This window comes from Phyllostomus discolor, chromosome 5 (assembly GCF_004126475.2).
Source record: "Phyllostomus discolor isolate MPI-MPIP mPhyDis1 chromosome 5, mPhyDis1.pri.v3, whole genome shotgun sequence".
Classification (NCBI taxonomy): Eukaryota; Metazoa; Chordata; class Mammalia; order Chiroptera; family Phyllostomidae; genus Phyllostomus; species Phyllostomus discolor.
In genome coordinates this window covers 92,393,300-92,417,438 of record NC_040907.2, presented here as the reverse complement: position 1 = coordinate 92,417,438, position 24,139 = coordinate 92,393,300, and the positions used below count along the sequence as shown (strand labels likewise).

General features: G+C 41.5%; 2 protein-coding genes across 3 annotated transcripts in view; both read right to left on the bottom strand.

The window, feature by feature from the left end:
• The window catches only part of LOC114496371 (N-acetyllactosaminide beta-1,6-N-acetylglucosaminyl-transferase), a 75,100-nt gene extending 57,640 nt beyond the window's left edge, over window positions 1-17,460 (bottom strand). Inside the window, exon 1 of the mRNA XM_036026559.1 lies at window positions 16,152-17,460. Within this exon, the coding sequence (XP_035882452.1) occupies window positions 16,152-17,070 (919 nt within the window). The 5' untranslated portion in view covers window positions 17,071-17,460. The remainder of the gene's footprint in view (window positions 1-16,151) is intronic.
• LOC118500744 (N-acetyllactosaminide beta-1,6-N-acetylglucosaminyl-transferase-like) overlaps window positions 1-24,139 on the bottom strand; it is a 61,907-nt gene that overhangs the window by 9,869 nt on the left and 27,899 nt on the right. The window contains exon 2 of one of the 2 annotated variants that reach the window (XM_036026563.1): window positions 7,999-9,961. The exons of the other annotated variant lie outside the window; for it this stretch is intronic. Coding sequence (XP_035882456.1) covers window positions 9,900-9,961 — 62 coding nt within the window. The 3' untranslated portion in view covers window positions 7,999-9,899. Of the gene's footprint in view, window positions 1-7,998; window positions 9,962-24,139 lie in introns of those variants that run through there. 2 annotated transcript variants of the gene reach the window in all.

Sequence of the window (24,139 nt, the reverse complement as noted above, 5' to 3'; positions counted from 1 at the left end):
CTTAGAATAATGTCTTGCACATGAAAAAATACTCAACAAATCTTTAGGCATCTCTCTCTATTGCCCAACTCAGCTTATCCTGAGACTCCAAACAGCTGGTCCACCCTCTGAAGTACATTTAGTGAAGAAAAGCTGTGCTTGAGGTCTGCTTCTGCCTCCAGTGCACCCCCACCCCCAGCCAGGAGGGAACTGCCTTTCATTCCCATCTGCAAACTCTGGAGCCTATTCTTTCAAACTGCACTGTTTGGTTCCCTGTTCGGAAAACCAGCCTGCCAGTGCACCCTGTAGAAAGCTGGTGGTACACACAAGTTTGTAACGTGGTGGCAAAAACCAAGGCTTTGATGCAAGATATAAAATCTGGCTCTGCCGTTCACTATCTGACCCTGAGAACATTCCTTGGGATCACTATGCCTGAATTCCCCGCTTTTAAAAAGGAGTAGTTTCATCAATATGATTTATAAATTTAAAGATACACACACACACACACACACACACACACACACACACACACACGCAGTAGTTGCTTTTAGTCTACCCAAGTGGAGGAAAGTAAATCCAGCAAAGAAGTCTTCTGAGTCTTCTCCCGCTCCTATTCCACATTCTCCCAGCTTATCTTATTCTTCCAGGGCCACACTGCTTTTTCTACTTCCCTGGCAGCCTCCTTGGGGTAACACGTTTCTCCCTCCTGGGGTTAATTACCCAGACTTAACTCTAATTATCCAAAACAATACAAGAAAACCCTACAAACAAAAATTTTACTTTTGCCCACACCCTGCTAAATTTCGAGGAAAAGAACAGGTGACTCTGTCTTTCTGTGCAACTTTCTGTTCTAAATGTCTCCGCTGAGAAAAAAAGACCACAAAGTCATGAGAACACCTTGCACGCCTAGGGTCTCCCCATATTTTTCTGGTATACTTCTCATACCAAATACCACCAAACCTCTCCACCCCCATATCTTTGAATATTGGATTCAAGTTGCAAGGGGATTGTATAGTATTTCTGTAAGGAGACAGTATTTTATAATTCAACTGCTGCCAGAGATGTTCATCTTGAAGATACTCTTTATCTTCTGAACATTTTCAAATAAATGAAAACAAAACAGTCTTAAAATAGAGATAGGCAGTGGTTTCCTCAAACTTCTAATTTTAATAGCTCTATTTCATTCTTGATTCATTTTCAGTTTATTCAGTCCACTGTCTTACTAGCTTCTTTCCCACAGAACTTGTCATTTACTTGAGTTTACACAGTTTGTTAGGGCAGAATGCCTGGATAAATCTTCCAGAACAAATGTTTCTTCTGTTTTCCTAGAAATTAAAGCTAGAAGAAGATGCACCCTATGTTTATAGTTAGTTGAAGAAAATCTTTACATTTGATTCTCCCAGTGCTTAGAGTGGCTTTAGACTCTAATATTTACCAATCCATCCTTTTAGATGACATCCTTAAACTCTTTCCTTTCTCTGCAAAAATAATGGAAACATTGTTGTAAATAGAGTAGGCTCAGTCCTGGTTTGGCTAGGGCCCTCATGGCTGATTGTGTAATTTGGTTCACTACCCTTTTATGTGTCCTCAATGTGTTTTGACCTACGTAGCTGAGTGGCTTTGATTATAATTATTCCAGTTTATTGATTGGTGCTATTCTGTTGAACATAAATATCTAGGGCACTAATTCTCAATCCTGAGGTGCCCAGGGCATTGGAAAGGTGAGCAGCAATGGGTGGCGGCAGGACGCAGAGTGACCAACTGTTCCAGCTTACCCTGGACTGCGGGATTCCCCAGGCCATGGGATTTTCAGTGTTAAACCTGGGAAAGTCCTGGGCAAACCAGGGTGAATTGGTCACCCTAGATACCATCAGTCCTACTGAGAGATGTACCCACTAGAGGGGATTTAATAACTAATCAATGTGGAAGGAGAAGAAATGTTTAAATTGTTCATCTGTGTGGGAGGAACATACGGATCATCAAAAGTCTGCAAACTGTAGTGCATGGAAACTCTTCATGATGCTTCCCCTGAGCAAACCACTGAGGTGTGGGGACAAAATGACTAACACTTGTGGGTAGCTCTACAGCAAATGCACTTAAACCATTTTAACTACACAGATGTTCTGCAGTGGATACAAGAATGCCATAGTAACAACCTAATGATGGGAAAACCGAAAAGAAAAATAACCGTTTTTACAATGTTAACCATATCTGAAATCTACTCCCTTCACATTACATGTGACCTGAGAGATCTTCTTTCTTTAAACTGGAGTCTAATAGAAAAATAGGAGGTCCTGTGAATGGAAGTGCTTGCTTTAACATCTATAATAAATGGGCAATGAAGCCAGAAAAATGTTAACTTATTTCACAGAACAGCATAATCAACCAGCTGTTTGATCTCTTTGACTCTCCATTTCCCAAATTTATAAAACTTTAGGATTGGAACTAGGTGCTCCCCAGGGCTCCTTTCAGCTCTAAATACTGTGATCACTATAGCTTCTGCACAGAATAAAGAAGAGACTGATTTTTACAGGAAAACTGTCCTGGGGAGTTATGTTTAGATGGAATAAGTGCAGGGGAAAGTCCAAAATGTGGCAGGATAATTGACCCGGAGATCAATCAAGAAGCCTTGGAGGTGAAGTAGAGGGCAGTTAGCTTGGACAGACGGAAGTCCTAGGAGAGCAGAAGCCAGACAGGAGGTGTTCTACCTCTCCAGCAACCACCCGACACTTAGCCAGGACTTCAGGGGCTGGGGCAGGCAGTTTTCCCATGGGACATGGGAGGGCATTTGGTGCCCTAGGTAGGACGGCCTTCATTCTGTGGAACCATAAGAAGCTCAAAGAAGGAGCTCTGACTTGAACTGAGGATAAAGTTATGGAATTTCAATAGATGAGAAATTATTCAAGGACTGGGGCTAAAGAAGAAATAACTAGAAGAGGGGACTGATCATGGCAGAAAGCTAGCTGCATTTGGATGATCTGAGTATTTTGAGCTTGCTGTAAAGATGACAGATTTATCCTTGAATATGTCCACAGTTAAGTTTTGATGTTTTAAATTTGGCCAAAGAGAAAGATTATGGGGAATGGTTATCATTTATCCATTTTCTGAAAATGTGGACCTAAAATGGATACAGGGTAAATATATTTGGGGAAAACCATCTGCCACTCATTGATTTGTTCAAAAGCATCTCCAAAAAGAATACCACATATTGTGTGGGTCAGAAGATGAGAAAAAGATTGGCTTGTAAGTGTTTCTGGCATTAAGAAACCATATTAAGAAATGGTTAGTGAAGAGAGTAATTAATATTACTTGCTACTTTAGATTTAGCCTTCTAAGATTGCAAATGGTCCACTCTGAGACTCAGAAAAAAAAATCACCAAAAATCATGAAGCAGGGTCATTTGCTTCACCAAATGATAGGTTAATTGCATCAAAGAAGCAGCCTTTAAAAAGCCCAGATTGGCCTTTAAAACAAGGGCCTCCGCTGTTGCACTGTTCTTTTTAGTTTTTGGTGCAGAGTAAAACACCAGTTTGAGAAATGTACAGAGGGTGGGCCTCAGAGTGAAGCACAGTCCAGCTTGAGCCACTGCTGCCCCTAAAATAAGCTTGGCTTTGAGAAGTATTCCCAAGATGAGCCAGATGCTCTGGAAAAACAGAAGGAGAGAGAACAGAAGCAGAAAGGACTTCAGGAAATGTCCCAGAAAAATTAATTGAACGTGACTAGCAGACACTATCTGATGCTGACACCTCAGGATTTGACAGGGTAATCTAGTCTCTCTCTCTCTCCCTCTTTCTCTCTCTCTCTCTCTCTCTCTCTCTGGTGATGAGGGTGGTATGGAGTGGATGGTGATTTGCAGCTGACTGGATAGCAGTGCTGAAGGACATATTAAAAATTATTTTCACTTCTGGTCAAGATGGAGGCATAAGTAAACATGGTTCACCTCCTCACACAACTACATCAAAATTACAGCTAAATTATAGAATACCCATCAGTCAGAACCATCAGAAATCAAATTGAATGGAAGTCTGACAACTATGGAATTAAAGAAACCACATCCATCCAGACTGGTAGAAGGGATGGAAACATGGAACAGGTTCTACATCCATGTGTGGTGGATAAAAATTTGGGAAGGACATCTTGGGAGTAAGGAGTCCCAGCCCCATACCAGGCTCCCCAGCCCAGGGTTCCAGTGCCAGGAAAGTAACTCCTCGCAACTTCTGGTGGCAGAAACCTGCAGTAATTTAGTGGGTTGAAGAAAATTCTACAGTCCTAAGCGGTTCCTCTTAAAGAACCCACACACAGACTTAATCAGATTCACTTTTTCTGATCTCCAGCAATGGAGTAGCAGCTTGAAAGGCACCAGTGGCATACAAGGAGGAACTGAAGTGTCTGGCATCAAGGCGAGAGCCAGGGGACTCCTAGACAGAAAGGCAGGCAGAGGCCATTGTCCTTTTTTTGAACCCTCCCCACAAAGAGCCACAGAGCTAGTTGGTGGATTCCATACCCAAGAATCAACCAACCTGGCTAACACTGTTTACCCTGGAGATACCCTGAACTCTGTCCCACCCAGCTTATGGACTCACCCAAACTGTTAACCATGACTTTTCTATGTGAATGGCTGGTCTTGGATCATGCTTTACAACTTCCTAAATCCTATCAAACAAGCAACAGCCAGCCTCAGTGAGCCCCCAGCCCTCGTTATCTGTGGCTAAGTGGTCCTAAGCCTGGCACTAGCAGCAGCCAGCCTAGATCCACAGCTTGACTTTGCCTGAGAATCTCCAAGCCCAGCACAAGTAGCAGCCATCTCAGACTGCTTTGTAGCCCAGGCAGGGTGGCCCTGGGCAAAACACAGATGGGGGCTGACATTGGTCTGCATCACACAGGAAACCCCAGGGCCTGCATATCCAGTGGACAGCTGCAGACCACACTGGTGCACCACCACCCTGCCTCTGCACAGCTGGTCCTATATGGAGGGCAGATGTTGGTGGTCAGTGGTCACAGCAAATCCTTGTAGTTGACTGGCCTGGGTAAATCCCTCCCATTGACCTGCCAAAAGCAACCAAGGCTCAACTACAAGAGGAGGGTGTACTCAGCCCACATAAAGGGCATACCTCAAGTACCGAGCTTGGGTGATAGGGGAGCCTGTGCCACTGGACCCTATAGGACACCTACTATATTAGGCCATGCTACCAAGAAAGGGAGTCACAGCAGCTCTACCTAATACATATAAACAAACACAGGGAGCCTGCCAAAATGAGGAGATAAAGAAACCTGGTCTAAATGAAGACCAGGTCAAAACTCCTGAAAAAGAACTACACAAAAGGAGATAAACAATCTATCCAATGCAGAGTTCAAAACACTGTTTATAAGGATGCTCAAGGAACTCAGTGAGGACCTCAAAAGCACAAAAAAAAAAGATCCAGGCAGAAGGATACACTAGCTGAAATAAAGAACAATTTACAGGGAAACAACAGTAGAGTGGATGAAGCCAAGAATCAAATCGATTATTTGGAACATAAGGAAGTAAAAAAACAAGAAATCAGAACAACAAGAAGAAAAAAGAATCCAAAAAGATGAGGATAGTGTAAGCAGCCTCTGGGAAAACTTCAAGCATCATAGGGGTGCCAGAAGAAGAGAAAGAGCAAGGAATTGCAAATCTATTTGAAAAAATAATGAAAGAAAACTTCCCTAATTTGGTGAAGGAAATAGACATGCAAGTTCTGGAAGCACAGAGTCCCAAACAAGATGGATGCAAACAGGCCTACTCCAAGACCTATCATAATTAAAATGTCAAAAGTTAGCCCTGGCTGGTATGACTCAGTGGACTGAGTGCCTGTCTGCAAACCAAAGGGTCACCAGTTTGATTCCTAGTCAAGGCACATGCCTTGGTTGCAGGTCAGGTCCCCAGTAGGGAGCAGGTGAGAGGCAATCACACATTTATGTTTCTCTCCTTCTCTTTCTCCTTCCCTTCCCCTCTCTCTAAAAACAAATAAATAAAAACCTTAAAAAATGCCAAAGGTTAAAGATAAAAAGAGAATCTTAAAAGCATCAAGAGAAAAGTAGATAATTACCTACAAAAGAGTTCCTCTAAGACTGTTAACTGACTTCTCAAAAGAAATCTTGCAGGCAAGAAGGGGCTGGAAAGAAGTATTCCAAGTCATGAAAGGCAAGGACCTACATCCAAGATTACTCTATCCAGCAAGCTATCATTTAGAATGGAAGGGCAAATAAACTGCTTCCCAAACACGGTAAAACTAAAGGGGCTCATCATCTCCAAGCCACTATTATATGAAGTGTTAAAGGGACTTATCTAAGAAAAAGAAGATCAAAACTATGGACATTGGAAGAGCGACAAATGCACAGCTATCAACAACTGAATCTAAAAAACAAACTAAGCAAACAGGCAGGGCAGAAACAGAATCACAGACATGGAGAACACTGGAAGTGTGGCCAGTTGGAAGGGGCAAGGGTAGGGGAATAGGGGAAAAGGTGAAGGGATTAAGAAGTACAAATTGGTAGTTATAGAATAAGTAGGTGGATAGGCAGGTTAAGAGCAAGTATAGGAAGTGGAGTAGCCAAAGAACTTATATGCATGACCCACGGAAATGAACTAAGGCGGAGGGGTGAGGGGACAGCCTGATGGAGTGGGTGGTGTTGTGTAAAGGGAGGCAAAGGGGGAAATACTGGGACAACTGTGATAGCATTATCAATAAATAAAGTTTTTAAATTATTTTCATGTGACTTAATTCAATATTCAGTAAATATTTATTTTTTTTATCTCCCTGGCTGCTTGCTATTGGACTGCTAAAAACAAAAGACTCCAAAGAGAGTATAGCCCAGTCAAGGATATATATTTATATTCACAATTATAATACCAAGGTTATAAAATGACATAAAAGAGTTACTACAAAGGTTTACAAGGGTGTACAACTAAAAAAAATCAGGGAGAACTTCCTAAATGACAAGCCACTGATGGCAGGCCTATTAAGGTCATTATTTAAATGGGAGGGTAGAGGACATTGGCCCCAGTAAAGAGAATGACATGCAGAAAAGCACCAAAGGCATGGTGATTTTTCTGGAGTGTCCCTTTTGGGGAAAACAGCAGTAGGAATTAATGGTAGGGCAATGTTTGTGATACTGAGGTGAAATTCAATACAGATATACTGATACTCAACATGCCATGTTGAGATGTTTGTACTGAATAATTCAAGAAGCTGTTGAAACTCACTGAAGCTTTTGGGATTGAGAACTTGTTCTTAGAGCTATGCCTTAAGAAGAAAAATACGTTGAAAGTGTTAGGATGGTCTGAAAAGGGAGACCTGGGCCAGAGAGAACACTTGGAAGGGTTGAACAACCCACTTGAGAAGCACCACAGGCTGGGGTTAGAGTGGTAGTGATGGGAATAGGGAGGGTGATACCCACTAGAAACCTATCACAGACAGAATGTGCAGAATGTGCTGATTAGATATGGGAGCCTGCAAGAGGAGGGCTGGCTGACTTGGAGAATGCTGGTGCCAGTCACGGGGATTCTGGAGAAGAGTGTTACCGGGGAGTAGGGAGGAGGAGCCAGGGACCCATTGGCAGGTTCCAAAGGGAGCCGCAGGGAGAGAGATCCAAATACAGGGAGAAATGGCTGGGGGGTGGGGGTGGGGGGTGGCCTGGGAGTATGAGAACAAAATTATCCATTTAAATACAAGTTTTTCAAAGAGGGATTATAAAAGCTATGCCCTTTAGTGCATTTGGCAACATATTAACCTTCTAAAAATGCCGAAAGTCTAGCCAGAAGTTCCATGAGAAAATCAAAATTCTGATAACTTGTTCAAAGGCTTTGGTCTTCTATAATTATCTCTTCATAGCACTTGGGCCCCATCTGCCTGGCTAGTAAAAATGACTTTTAGAAAACAGCAATTCTAAATATTACCTTGTGGATTGGGGACAGAATACAGGAATAAGAAGTAAAACTATCTGACCTTGTGTACTGACTTTGCTAATTACTAAGTGTTCTAGAAATTCAACACATATTTAGAGATTAGATTGCAAAGTCAATGTGTAAAGGAAAACAACATACAGTCAAAATTCCTCTGGAGGAATCCCTTGGGAATGTGTCACATTAAAATGACACAGAGTCCCCATTTCCAACACAGCCAATTTTCTCTTTAATCTTGGTTCAGAGTGGTTTCTTACAATGAGCACCAGATGAAGCAGTTGGCTCAAGCTGAGGAGCTATGAGATGTATACTGAATCTTCACATTAGTCAGCCATGGGAGCCAAGACTCAGCATGTGAATGAGCAGAAATTGCTTCATGCTCACTCTGGATCTCAGACTCATTGGACGGAATGGAGGGCAGGGTCGGGTGGCTGAAACCCCAGTGTGTGTTACATACAGTGTGTGTACATATACACACATGTGTGTGTGTGTGAGAATACAGTTGAATTTATTCAAGGTAAATGATTACAAGCTGAGACTCCATTGTACTGAGCATTGCTCATGTGCCAGGAACTGTGTAGGTGCTGCCCTTGAAGCCCAGTCTGGAAGGCCACAGGAACACAAACAGCATTGTGAGACTAAGAATAGTACAGTGTGATACAGGAGGAGCAAGTCCACAGGAGCAAGAATTAAGAAAGGCTTTTAAGAGAATATGAGTCTAAGCTGAACTGCAAAAGAAAAGCACATCAATCAGATGAGGGAGGAGGGTAGCAGAGCATTCCAGAGCATCCTGGCAAAGGGACTAGCATGGGTCAAGGCAGAAGATAGAGGTGGCACATTTGGGACCCACAAGCCATCTAGTAGAGCTGGAGTGCAGTATGGGGTGGGGCACATAGTGAGAGAAGGCACTGGAAGGCCAAGGGTCAGATTGCAATGAGCACCATGTGCCTAGTGAAGGGGCTACAATGTCACACTGGAAGTGACAAGGACCCACAGAAAGCTTCTAAGAAGAGAGGTGTGATCACATGGTCAAGGCGCATTTTTATGAAGGTCATCCTGCGAAGAATGGGTTTAAGCAGGCTGAGGTCAGGGAAAGTACTCAGAAAGAAATTAGATCACTGTACGAGAGAGATGGAGAGAGATGGATGGCAGCACCAGAAATGGAGAGGAGGCCGACAGCAGATCCAGTTTATTGGCTGTTGACTCTGTAGCAGGTACCATGCCAAACACTTGCACACATTGTCTAGCTTCTTCTGCCAATAACCCTATGAATGGGGTACTGCTGGGCCATGCTATCTCCGTGGTCTTGCCAACCTCATGCCTGGTGCAGCCCTCACCTTTGCTCACTCAGCCCCAGTCACAGCCATAGGGCTGCTTTTCCACTGCTGAACACAGGGAGCTCTTGCTCCCTGCAGGACCTTTGCAACCCCTCCACCCTCTGCCTGGAGCCTCTTTCCCAAGTGCATGGTTGGCTCATCCTCGTATAGAAGTGCAGTTCATATGATATTTTCACCAAGAAGCCTTTCCTGACCTACCTTATTTAAAGTAAGTCCCTTCCTGCATCAGCCTCCATTTTCTTTATAGTGCTTACCATAATTTCTAATTATCTTATCTGTCTACTTTTTATTATCCACTTCCTACTTCTAAATATATACTCTATGAAAGTAGGGAACTTATTTGTCATATTCATGACCATATCCCAGTACCTAGTACAGCCTAATGCTCAATAACAATGACAATTATAAAAATGAACATGTAAAACACATGCCAGGCACTGGTCCAACTCATTTATGCCTCACATATTTGATATAAATATTAATTCCTCTATTTTATAGATGGGAAACTGAGGCCCCCCAAATTTAGGTAACTTATCCAAGGTCCACAGCTTGTAAATGGCTAAGCAGGATTCAGATTCAGGCAGACTGGCTCCAGGGTATGTGCTTTCAACATCTCCGCTATACTGCTACTCTCAGACCGATTTCCAAATGTCAGGTCACATGGTGGTGAGGGAGGAGCTAGGATTCCAACCTGTTCTATCTGTCTCTGGCACCAAAGCTCCAGGGAAAGGCAAATTGACAGGGATCGGGGTGATGAGATATAGAGAGACAGAAGTCAGCTAGTAGGTCTGAGCTAACAGACGATGGTGCTGAATTCAGGGGAACACAAGGGTGAGTGTAAGAGCTGGGTTCTGAGCCTGGTGAATTTGAGGTGTGCTTCCTGTTTTTGCAGCAGGGCACATACTCAAGCCCCCTGAGCCCATCTTCACATTTGTAAAATGTGGCTGTAATTACCTCCAACCAGACAAAATTCTTAGGAAGATTAAACTGAGGTAATTCAGGTACACAGGCAGATGTTCAGTAAACATTAGTTCCTTCATCTTTCTATATCTTCTGCTCATGAAAAACCTAAAGTTCTGGGGAAGTGGGCTAAACACCAAGAAGACATGAGGAACAAGAGGGTATTCTTGGGTGGGTCCAATTATATAATCATTCCATAAACTTAATAAGACTTACAATTAGCTAAGTTTCATCTTCTGAATGCTTGTACTGCAATAATTAAATGAAGAATTTATAAAACGAGGTTTCATTTAATGTAAACATATATCATTGGTGTTACTTCTCCTTCCCCTAGATGTTTCCTTTTATTCTCATTTCTTGCTAGGTATATGTAATATTTGTCTTTGACCAAGTCACATATTTTAATCTTAAATTTTCCCAGCTGCAAAATGGAAACAGTAGTTCTCTTACAAAGTTCTTATAAAAATAAAGGAGCTAATGTACAAGAAATACTTTTGCAAACTATTCAAATATAATAAAGGAACATTATTAAAAATGTGTTTATACTCTAGCTGGTGTAGCTCAGTGGATTGATCGTGGGCCTGCAAATCAAAGGGTTGCTGGTTTGATTCCCAGTCCGGACATATGCCTGGGTTGCCAGCCAGATCCCCAGTAGGGGGCACACAACAAGCAACTGCACATTGATGTTTCTCTCCTTTTCTTTCTCCCTCCCTTCCCCTCTCTCTAAAAGTAAATAAAAAAAATTTTTTTAATGTGTTTATGAGGGAAAAGTAATATGCTTACTGAGCTCATGCCCCTTCTACAAAAGTAATAAAATTAGTATTCTCCAAGTTAAATAGCTCAACTGTTTACAGATTTTATTAAATCAGTGATTTTCAACCAATGTACCACAAGAATTTTTAAAACACACCGTACCTGACTATTTAGTCAGAGGCACTGACCTCTTTTCCCTTAGATTGTCAAATAAAAAAAATGACAACAGCCTACACAACAATTGCCGCCAGAGTGAATGAATCAAAATTACACCTATTTTTTGTCAGATCGGCAAAAAACATAATAACACATTTTTCAGTGTGCTGCAGAATTTTAGTAATTACTCTATGTGTGCCCTGAGATGAAAAAGGTTGAAAATCGCTGCATTAAATCTTGCCCCTCTGATATGTGCAGATGGTCCAACAACATTGCCTCTAGGACAAGGAACCATCCTGCAGTGGCCTGTGCTTCCACCTGCCCAGCGTCATGCTAGGTAACTGTCCTCCACCAGGGCCCACCCCTAACCTCTAGCTCTGGTGTGAGAGAACAACCCAAGAAAGGCTGGTCAGCATTCCTCATGCCCCTGATTTGTTTAGGGATAGGGATTTGGAACAAGCAGACCCAGTCTGAGGACTCCCCTGACTGTTGCTGGAACTAGCAGGCAAACAACTTTCTTTTCCCCTAGAAGCGCCAGCTGTCAGAAACAAACACCTGGAGCTATGTCTGACCATCTGACACCATGGGGGGAGGACCTGCCTCAGTGAGACCTAAAGGGACAGAGGCAGAGAGGTAAGGTGACCAACCCATCCCAGTTTGTCTGGGACGTTCCTGGATTTTGCACTGAAAGACCCATTCCCAGGACCCACCCTCAGACCTGGGAAAACAGAGAGGTGACCTGGCAAGAAAGAATCCTGAATACATTGTTTGAACTTTGAATCCAGTTTTATTTGGAGCCCTTACCCTTGAGCATCTTAAATCTGTGACTCAGGAAGTTCTGATGTCTGTTTAAGCAACATTGAGTTGCATTTCTGTCACTTGTAACTCAAAAAGTCATACCACATTCCCAAAGAATGTGCACATATAAATAAAACTCAAAGTTTAAAAAGCAAAGTGAATCAAAGTAGGAAATATGCTATTTTTAGAATTGAAAAATGAGGAAATATGATCATGTGGCCACTTCTGAGGTTGAGATAATTTATTTGACAAAGGAGCTCTGAAAAAATATACACAAAGTAGAAAAAGGAAGAGAAGCAAATGAAAACATTCTTATGGAAGAAAAACATCATGGCATGAGAAAGGTCAGAGTAATGCATGAGCAAAACTTCTCAAAAACAAACTTACGCAGTGAGAGAAAAAAGTGGCTGAAGCCAAATCCTGTAGCAGCTTTGCCTTTTTGGTAGAAATGGACCCTCTCTGAAGTGGACAGGAGGACAATTTAACCATAGGAAGGCAACAAAAAACTAGACTACTACAAGCTTCTGCCCATACCGAACAATTTGACAAGACTTGATCAAAAGTCTAGATAGGGATGGGGAGGGGAGGGGGTGAAAGTGGAGACAATTGTACTTGAACAATAATAAAAAAAATGACACACATAAAAAATCTAGATGGCTTTGACACTCTGCCCTGGGGCAGGTAGGCAAAAAAACATGTTAGAGCACAGATGGCAAACACAAGGCCCACGAGCTGAATCTGGCCCTCTACCTTATTTTATCTGGCCTGGCACCTTGCTTCTACCAGGCTGCAGCTCCTTGCCCCTGGGTAGGGAGTAGTTACATTTATACATCCTAAAGTTACATTTGGCCCTTTGAAGGCAACCGCAAGGCTGATGTGGCCCCCAGTGAAAATGAGTTTGACAACCCTGTGTCTAACCTCTGCTTAGAGGAATAACCAGAAAAGGTAGAGAAAAGAGGCTTGTCTTAAGGTGACACAGTAGCAATGATTACAAAAATCTGAGAAGTTAGAAAATATAAGTATGCATCAGAATTTGGGGTTAGGTACTGCTAGCAGAGCTGGATGTTTTAGTGTGAGTCAAAGAAATGTGTGCCCCTGGGAGGTTTCCTATGAGAACATGGACAGAGGGAGAGGCCATCTGTCTGACCATGAGCCACAGAGGATGGCATGACAGCCACTCTGTCAGGCCTCCCCTGAAGAAGGATGTGAGACTTTGGCTCTCAAGGACCCTCTCTGGCCCCACCATTTCTTTTTCTAAATGCACTACAGGAAAAGCCTAGGGTTAAAAACTAAGAGGTAGGTCATTTTCTCAATAGAGAGACAACTTAAAAAAGAGCAGTGTGAAGATATGCAATTTAGTGTTACCTCTATAAACCACCATTTTATTGAGGCCCATTGATTTTAAACTATTTTCACTTTGTTTTCTGATATCTCACTGTGGAGTACTAATCATTTTCTTAGGAATAGTACTCTAGTGGGTGTTTGGGGGAATCTGATGTGCCTATACAGGGTCTTTCTAACACAAACACTTTAATTTAGGGTATTTAGGAAAAAGAGAGAAGGAAATGTTGAGGTAGGGAGGGACAGCACTCTCTGACTTATACATTTGCAAAAGGGATGCTTATGCTGTATTTATTGAAGAACTTTACCTTTAAAACATGACATTGAAAATAGAAAGAAGAGCTGATATGGTTAAAGCTTGTCTAATAATAAAGAAGCAGATTCATACAGGAAATCTTAAATCACAAGGAATGCACAAACATGAAAACGGACAGGAATACTGGAGCATGAGACTGAATTGTACATTGCCTTTGAAGATGAGAGAGAAGCAGCACAGAGGTTAGAGTGTCTGATAATTTTTTTTTCTTTAATCACTTGTAATTTGGGAAGGCTCCACCTACAAGCAGAATATTCTTTTGCTGTGTCCCTGAACCAGGATGCCATCCAGACTCTAAGAAAGGAAGAAGGCAAAGTCCCAGGAAATGTCACATTATCCTGAACAGCTTACCTTGCAGGATCAGACCTGACTGCCCACTGGCTGGCCTGTGCTCACCTGCCTCCTGGAAGAGATGCTCTCTTGGCAGAGCTCTCACCCCCAATTTCCTGCAATGGAAGTGGACTGCATTCGCCAGAGCTAATGCGCAATTTGGAGTCCAGACTCCCCAGCATTTTCACTTTCTTAAAAATTCCCAATAGTTGTATGGTGGGTATTTAGGTGGTTCTGGGCATTGTGTCTTTTGGGGAAAAAAAAGATAGGTGCAGAAACAAAAAAGGGTCTCCCTACCTGTGCCCTAATTTTGTATCTGGGAGATTTGAAGTTCCAAGACATTAGGTGATTTACATGAGTTTATATTGTCACTGTGACTGGGCAGAAGCCAGCGTGACACACCAAAGACCTACAGTAAATGCAGTTTTCTCTCCTGCATCTTTCTAGGTATCATTCTTGGTTTCCCACCTTGTTTATTTGATTAGGGCTGGGAAAGGAAAAATCTGGGGCTAGGAGGGGGGTTTCCTTTTTCCTTGATTTTTGTACGCTGATTTGACATTGATAAGACTGGCCATCCTTCTGACAAAGTAACCAACAGAAAACAATAATCAAAGCCCATGTTTTTCTTTTCTTAAAAGGCAACAGTTCAGGCTTTTTTTAAGTTACGAAATGCCTTCATCTCAGTATGATATCTAAGGAACCACATGGTTAGAACCAAACCGCTGTAAATCTTAATGGGAAAGTGAAAATGGAAAGGGAATAAATATTTAACCATGAACATCAGCTTCTAAGTACCTAACAGTCTCAAATTATATGTCAGTGAAGGAAATAACAGATAAAAGTTGAAGGGATGGTGGCTATAGGGAGAGGGGGGTCAGGAAAGAGAGAATGCACAGGATGAGAGCCAGCCCTGCTCCCCAGGCCAGTTACCCTGGGATTCAGAGCCCAAACACAGTATTTTCCAGAGAATGCTGGTGTGTTTATCGCCCAGCAGGCCCTGCCCTGCAGCCTGAGAGCACCTACCAGAGTTTCCAAGTTGGCAGCCCCCCAAGAACAAGAACAATGATTGCTTTTCTCTTGCTATAATAATGCTGTCGAGTTCATCAGAGATCCATTTTGTATTTTTCATTGAGTCCAAAGCATGCTGTTTCCTTCAGAAGAAATCCTATCATGTTTTTATATAGTTTTTAAAATAGTTGATCTGCTCCATTAGTAAAGGTAGAAATATTTTGATGAAAAGAGCTTGTCCTAGAATCACATTATTTATCTCAAAATTATATATATATATAATTTTTTAAGCCTAAAATATGGTACACCTATAATATGGTACATGCATGGGTCCACATATTTCACAGTTTATTGAGTCTTAGGGGGGTAGCTGTGGTGTCACAGTACAGCCACATACTTTGCAATTCATTCATTCTCTCATCTAATACATACTTATTGAACATTTACTACATGTTCTAAGCATTGAGGATACAGCAGTTAACAAGATAGAAAATGGCCTGACTTCATGGAGTTAATGCAGGAGAGGCCAAGAACAAACCCATGCAAATAAGTTAATGTGATAATTCCAGGTGGTGATAAACTCTTTGAAGGAAAACAGGGTGAGGCGATCAGCTCAGATGACATCTGGATGATAAGAAAGAGCCTGTGCCACCAGAGGGGTAGGCAGGAGAATGGCCCAGGCAAAGGCCCTGGGGTAAGAACAAGTTTGACAAATTTGGGAGAAAGAAAGAACTCCAGTGAGGACTGAGAACAATAATATCTATTGTGGTAAAAATCCAGTAAGATGATAAATGCAAAAGAGCATGAACTGCAAAGCAAACCACTGAAAAGTATTACTCGGCCACACTAGAATATTGTATTATCACATTAAAACCATCCTGGCCTGACCCATGTGGCTCAGTTGAGCATCATCCTGCAAAGCAGGTCGTTAGCTCAATTCCAGATCAGAGCACATGCCTGGGTTGCAGGATTGGTCCCAGGTCAGGGCATGTGTACAAGAGGCAACTGATTAATGTTTCTCTCCTTTTCTCCCTTCCTCCCCTTTTCTGTAAAAATAAATAAATAAAATCTTTTAAAACAAATAACCAAACAAATAAAAAATACCACCCTGCATTTAGAAAAGGTTAGGATGAGGACTGTATGTTTCAGTTTTCATCTTCTACTCATGTAAAAAGAAGCAGGCTCTTTGAAAACCCCTTTCAAGTGTGGCACACTGCTATCATATGAAACGGGGACTCTCACATACCTGGAATCCTATTGAGCGTCACCCAGAAATGTTCATCAGGACTGAAAGTGTCTTTGGACCACTGGAGCAAATCAACAGCCCGTGGGTCATGGAGAACAAAGTTGGAAAATTCTCTTGATAGAGCAACATAGGCAGAGCCAAAGTAAACGGTGAGATTATGGGGAGGAGGTGGTTTCAGAGCTGCGGTTCTTATCACATAGGACAGCTCTTTGCCCAGGTGCTCTCGGTGGACATATTTAGTCCGGCCAATTGCGTGAGCTGGAGGCAACACCCCAGGGGTAATGTTTTTCCCTTTAAATCCTTTCAGATACTGAACTATTTCCTTGTTGGTTTTCAGGGGGAAATCTTGCCCACAGGTGTTGATGGCGTACTTCCATGGGATCTCCGAGGCCACAAGATCTTTGATGCAGTTCAGGTCAGCCTGGAGCCTGGAAATCCCACCATAGACAACTGGCTCCATCTTGGAAGCCAGAAAAGCATTTGGGAAGCAGTTCAGTAATTGCTCCACTGCATCTTTAAATTCGACTGTCGCCTTTTCATCCACATGAACGCAGTAGACATTCTGTGGCATGTAAATAGCTCTGAAGAGCCTTGCAAAGGTATTAAAATTGTGATGGATGACCATTATATATGCCAAAGGAAACTCAGCCTCTTCTTTGGATAAAGGGGCTGTGATATAGTGGCTCTGGGTCAGGTATTCTTTGCAAGAAGACTTCTCATATATCATTAGTTTGTTTCTCCACAGGAAAGGGGTTTTGCCTTTGAAAAAGGATGTGCAAACTTGAGTCAGCAGTAGAGTGTCCGAATTATTCAGCCTCTGGAAACTCTGCTGTCCCCCAAAACTGAACACATACAGCACAATAAAAATGATCACGCAAGAGACAGAGACTATAAAGAAGTACCGCATCGAAGAAGACATGCCTCAAAGATGAGAGAGATTTCAAAGATGGTGAAAATGTGTAAGTCCTTTCCAAAACTTACTTTTTTCTCTGAGTTCTTGTTTTGGTACATACTCCAGCAATTTCTACCCTGAAGGAGACGCTGTGAATTTATTCGGTTTCATGCCGGGAGTCCAGCTGCTGGCTCTGTCCCCATGCTGATATTAGCAACTGATCCCTCCTCATTCTCTCTGCCTCTCTCAAACCGCCTTTGTCTAAATCCCAGTAGCAGGTTGTTAAGCCCAGCCTTGTTCCCTCCCTCTGCCTCCCAGCTTGCATCTGTGAGCTGTTTCACGAAACTCTGGTTAGTAACTGCTCTCTCTGCAGATTCAGTTCCTTAGATCTCTTTTATTTCCCATTCCTCCTGCCCCACCCCCACCCCTTGTTATTGCCATTCAGGGAATTAGCACAGTGAAAGCCAAAATTGAAATGATGTGTTCTGGCAGGCACGCATTTCCTGCTAGTCATCCGACAGGCTGCACGACACTCAACCCCTCTTGTTCAATGGCAATGATCCATGCTCCCAGTATGATCCATGGAATAGAACATAGTCCCCACTCTTAAAAATGCTGCTTTAATGAAAAAAAAAATGACTGAGGTGACAAGTAAAATAAACCTCATCTGTCCTGGCTCTTTCATGAAGCTTTCCTGCCCTCCCCTACCGTGTTCTAAAACAAGAGATTGCAGGAGGTCCAGTCCTAGGGGATCTGAAATGGCAGGGATCCTGGTCCTGTGACTTTGAGATTAGATGATAGCGCCTCTCCTCCCAATTCCAGCACCCACTGTGGGGCCTGTCATAGAAAGATGGGGTCAAAGGAACAAGTTTCAAGCTACATCCCCTGATTTAGATGAGTCCTTAAAGCTTCACTGTGAAGAACTTGAATCTGGCCACAGTGATGTTCAGATTATGGGACCTAGGGAATATTTAGGTTTTAACCACCCAAAGTGCATCATCTAATTCTAGGGAAGTACTTTATACCTGCCCAGTTAAGTTTATCGACCACCTAGGAAATGAAAGTTGTTTTCCCTATTTATAAATAATAGTGTTTTGGTTAAGGAGTATCAAGCTCTTCCACTCAAAAGTTTCTCCAACCTTTTACTTTTCCAATCTATATTTTTAAATATAGATTAGTATATTTTATCTAAAATGACTCTGAAACACCAGTTCAATGGCTGGATACCTTCCCAATTTCTCCTCACTATTTATCTGAACTTATTACCTCCCTCTACCCTACAGTCTCACAGTGGAGGCTGAGCCCCACCCCACCCCATGAAGAAATAATGTCCTTTAATGCACTTTCTCTCCTTCCTTTTGAGAAGTCTCTACCCTGCTATTAAAAGAATAGAACAATACAGGTCTGCTGATTACTTGCTTTCAGTATGGGCAGGAAGAGCAGTGCTGTCCTCCAGGATGCAAGGCACTCCACTCCCTGTGAATGACACATGACTTCCTGAGCACACTATAATTTTTTATTCTTCTCATTTTTGTTGCTCACATTGCTCATTCTTCCAGCCTGGACATTATTTTCCTCTCTGCCTTACTAAATTCTCCTCATGGTTGAAGACCCATCATAAATAAACTCCACATAGAATCGCCCTTTGGATTTGCAGGCAAAGTAGAAAAACAAAACACAGCCATCAGTGGGCGAAGCAGATCAGTCGCATTCTTAGTATATCTCTGGAGTAAAGCAAATAACTGAAAGTTTGTGATAATGGAAAATTCAATCCCAAGCTTATCATTTTCTAAATAATACCTTTAAATATTAAGTTATTGCATATTCTATTTCAAAACAACAGAGAGTAATTTCAGTATTTAGTTTGGGAAAGCCTGTTGACTTAGAATGTATGTTAAAAGATTTGGAGATTGGCCAACTGGTCAGTATACAGCTATTGTTTACATTATTATTTCCTACTGGCTAATAACACAGTGGTTCAATATACAAGGCTTAGGGGACAGACATTAATAATGTCTCTATATTAAGAAACACAGACAACTAGCCAAATTAAGAACTTTCATGATACTTCTGTATTCAATCCATTGTTTCAAGTGGCATTGCTTGTGTGCTGAAAATATAGCTGTTTCTTCTCTCTCCCCTTTTGGTCATCCTTGGACAAACTTTCCCACCCTCAGGTTTCGTCTTTAAGAAATCCCTATGGGAAGACTTTTAAAAAAAACAGCCCTCTTATTGTAATAGTGTAAGGCTGTTTACTGTTCCATCTTCATAGGCATCTGGCCTGCTTATTCAGACCAGACACCATGCATTTTTTTTTCTCTTTCTTTTTTTTTTTGCTACTGAGACTGAACAGCTCAGCCTTCGCAGCCTGCCTTTGACTGCAGGCAAGGACAAGGTTGACTCTTGTAGCCCTAGCAACTGTGCCTGTCTTTTTCTTTGTAAGCAATTATTCCTGAACAAAGCAATTATTCTGGCTAGGCATATTTATTCTCCCCTAGGGCCACCTTAAAAGCTTACTCTTCGTTCCATTTAGAAGTCTTTACTTTTTTTACATTTAAAAATTTTTTTCCATTTGTGATACTGCCTAGAACACAGCTCCAAAATGAAGAGGGTATCCTTTCTTTGAAATGAGGGGAGACTCGGAGATTCAGTGAAATAAGGAGACAATCAAAGGGGAGAAAGAACATCCTCTGACAACTTTGCACTTCCAGACTTTGCATGTGAAGGGGTACAGGGAGCACTTGCTGAGGCTGCACGACCCAGGAAGAAGGATCTGAGGGGAGCTGCACCACAAGGGTTTGCTGCTTGCCAGGCTAAGTAAGACAGACCTCTGAGGGACATGGCAGGTGGTTGTAAAAGACCTTGCCTGTTGTGTTGAAAAACTTGAACTTCATCCTGCTGCCAAAGGAGCACCACCAAAGACTTTAGGTGGAGGGGTGATCCCAGGCAGCCTGTGGAGGAAGAACAGGGACAAAATAAATCATGGTGTGAAAGTACACATCAGCCTACATGTGCATACTGCACACATTAAAGATAATGAAAATATTAGATGTGAATAAAGCCTCTTAAACTATGAGGTAGAGTTGTTAACTACTCCTTAACTAATAATGTGTCCTGGAAACAATTTCAAGGCTCTAAGGAGTCTTTAAGCTTGTAGATTTTCACAGAACTTCAGATCCTACATATTGTTTGAGGTTTTTCTTAAATAAAGAAATGAATATAGGGGAAGGATTTAATGTCCAGGGTCACTAAGGAACTCACAATTGGGAACTAGAGGAAAGTCTAGAGTTATTTTTCCATCCCTTTTATCTTGTAATGTAGAAGTATGTACATTACCTTATTTATACTAATTTTTTTACCCACATATATGTGTTGAATGAGTAAATGCAGTCCATATCCCCCATGGTTCCAGGTGCCCATGGGTAAATGAGCTCTTAATTAGAATTGGCTACAGAGCAACTGGTATCTTTCATTTTGACAAACAAAAACTCTGACCAGACTAACCAGGTAGATTAAATGATTAAAAAACTACTTTCAATCACATTTTAGGGGGAAACCATGAAAAACGTGTTTCTTCTTGTGTGTCACGGAAGGGCTATCCACTAAGTCCCACAACATCACTCATAGGGCTTGGTGCACATCGCTCTCCCACCTTTTACTGAGCATGTGATCTTAGATCCCCGCTTGCTTTTTCTTTAAATAGGATGTTCCCTATGATCCCTTCCAGCTTAAATGAGCTATAATACAGTATGTATGAGGTGAATCTGCCAAGCAGTGACCAAATTCAAGTGTGACTATGACCTCTGTACTGCAGGAGATTATATCTTTTCTAGGATTCAAAACATATACAACCAAAAATATAGCCAACCAAACAGAAATGATTATGGTTAAGTTCCATACAAGAGGTTTTCTACTAAATATCACGGAAGTTCAGAGGATGAAAGTTTCCCTTGGAGCTTGAATGGTTAGAAAAAGCTTCCAATGGTTAGATTTGACACTCAGAGCATGGAGGAGACACTCTAGTTGGAGAAATCGTAAGAGAGGGCAAGAACACAAAACCAGGAAAACCAGTGTAGAGAACTTTCCCAGGAAGAATTGTGAATCTAGAACTTCTCTGGAATGGCAGCAGAGATAAACATTCAACTCAGTAAAGCATTATCTCAAAGTACCCATCAGGGGAGCAGGTGAACTCCAGGAGTGTCCGGACTTTCACTTCCTGTTCCTCTGATAGCCCAGCAACTGGATGAGGGCCTGGCACACACTGCATTCAGTACTGCTGAATGGGTCCAGAACCATCTGGGCATCTGAAAAGTGTAATTTTCAACTACGAATCAAAGGAGTGTTGAAACCCATGTTTACACAATGTTTTAATTTATGTGTTAGAATAACATGGACTAGGACAGCCCTCCATGATTTTTTTCTTTAAACTGATTTCTAGTTACCTGGAGGTATGGTTTGACTGTACAAGTAGTACTTTTTCCTCTCTTTTTTCAGCGTAGGGCTGCAGAGACCTAACTATAAACGCATATCAGCAGTGAACTCTATTCTCAACATTTCATGTATCCTACCTTTGTTTAATTGCATGTACTAATTCAAACTTCATTATACCTTCATAATTGTTCTGGGACTTGTTTTTCCATTCTCAATTAACTGCTATTCTTCAGTTGGGAATGAACTTGAGGGGACAGAGGCTTGAGCAGAAACACTAGCTTTATAATGTTAAATAATAGCAAAAAGGGCACTTAAAGGACTGGCGCTGATAAAGTTTATTGAAGTAGCATTGAGAGGGTAGGTTATATTTGCAGAAAGGTTAGGTAAATGAGGTGAGATTTCATCATTCCTTGGGCTCATGGATGGCTATTCCCTGAAAGGTCATTTCTGTGTGTTTGCTTTGTTATTACAGCATGTCAAGTGACTCAGGGAATCAATCTTAATTGTAAAATATGAAGATTAATTTCTTTTTTCCCTTGAACTAAGAATAATTCACCAGAAGAAAGAGAGTGGTGACAGTCCAATTCACTTTGGATAGCCAAATGAGTAATTCTGTTCTGGGTGACCAGAGGGCTTGTAAATGGAGCCTTTATTTTTTTAATGATGATGATAATGATGCTAAAGAGAAGGAGAAAGGAGACACTTTCAAGCACCTTTAACTAAAATAACAATTCTCTCATAACTGAGAGCCCTCCAGTGCAGTTCACTGGGGAAAATCCACCTTCTCCTGGGATCCAACCATTTTACTTTCTACACCATTCACCTAATTAGCAGCAGAAGAAGCTGTTGCCTAAATCATGAAACCAAAAGCATTATTTCAAACTCTCATCTTAGAGAAGGAGAAGAAATTTAATGTACAGAATTTTAAAGGCTAAGGTGGCAGGACCAGAAGGAGGTCATGCTCCGATATCATGGTAGTGTGAATTGAAGTGATCTGCATCCAATTTTGATGCAGCAAAGGTATCATGGAAACACTTCCTGAAAGCTAAAAGATGTTAAGCAAATACTTGCAAAAGACAGTATACACAGATTCAAATAGGCAAATTCAAAGCATGTACTGATAGGCAGCAATCGTCTGGTAGCATAAATATAGCAATTAGAAATATGAAAAGTCTGAAATTTAGAGGCTTAGAAAATGAAAAGTAAATTACCCAAAATAAGTCACAGCCAATTAGCATTTCAAGATGAAATTTACCACTAAATTTACATGTGGAAGTTAATTACTTAACCTTAGCAGAATAACTGACTCAATTGTTTTACTGAAACATTTGTTTTCAAAAGTATTCAGTCAAACTAGCTGTGTCTATGGCTTGGGGATAAGGATAGTTTAGATCCACAGTTTGCAAACTTCTTTTTAACGTTTCATCACCAGAAGGGGTTATTAAAAATATGGGTTACAGGGCCCTGACCCCAAGAGGTCAGTAAGTTTCAGATGGAACTTAATCATTTGTGTTCCTAACAAGGTATCAGGACTGACGATTGAGAACTAATGGATCAGATACCAAAATTCTTTATTTTTTTCCTCAGTGACCACATCTGATCTATTTGGCAAAGACTAGGCAATTTACTCTGAAATACAACAAAACACATGGAGGGCTATCAGTGGGGAGGGGGAGAGGGAGGGAGAGAATGGGGGGAAAGGTAAAGGGAATAAGAAGCATAAATGGTAGGTACAAAGAGATAGTGGAAGGTTAAGAATAGTAGAGGAAATGGAGAAGCCAAAGAACTTATATGTATGACCCTTGGACATGAACTAAGTGGGGAATGCTAGTGGGGGTTGTGCAGGGCAGAGGAGAATAAAGGGGAGAAAAAAATGGACAACTGAAATAGCATAATCAATAAAATATACTTAAAAACAAAACAACCAATGTTTCAGGATAAACAATATTGTACAATTTGGAAATACTTAATAAACATGAACTCAAATAGTGGATTATCTGATCCCTTGTAAAATTTACTATGGAAAGTAATTGTAACTCCTAGAAAGAATGAAGGGAAATCAATATACAGAAAAGGGGCTAGTGCTTTTATTTAAATGAGAGAAACCCGAGGTGCAAGGCATCCTGACCCAAATGCAGTCTCTAATTTACTATACACAGCAAGCACACCTGTGCATAATCCCAGTCTTTCACAAAATGTAGATAGGACTATTTACTGACAAACACTGATGTTCTGAGTATATAGTATGCCATATGCTAAATGAAGGGTAGATGTAGATGAATAAAAATAAATAAATAAATAAGAAAAGGGCAGAAAATACCAAATATTGGTGCAGATGGGGAACAACCTAAATGCTCATGTACTGCTGGTGGGAGTGTGAACTGGTACAACTGTAAAAACTGGCAATCTCTACAGAGGCTGAGCATAGGCATATCCTGTGACCCAGAAATTCCATTCCTAGGTGTTTATTCAACAGAAATGTGTACATGTTTATAAAAGGGCATATAGCTCAATGTATACTGCAGCCATACTTATAACAGACCCAAACACTCACAGTTATACATCAGGGTATCTCAACCTTGGCACCACTGGCATTTGAGGCAAAATAAGCTTGTTGTGGGTGCTTTTTTGGGTGCATTTCAGGAGGTTTAGTGGAAGCCCTGGC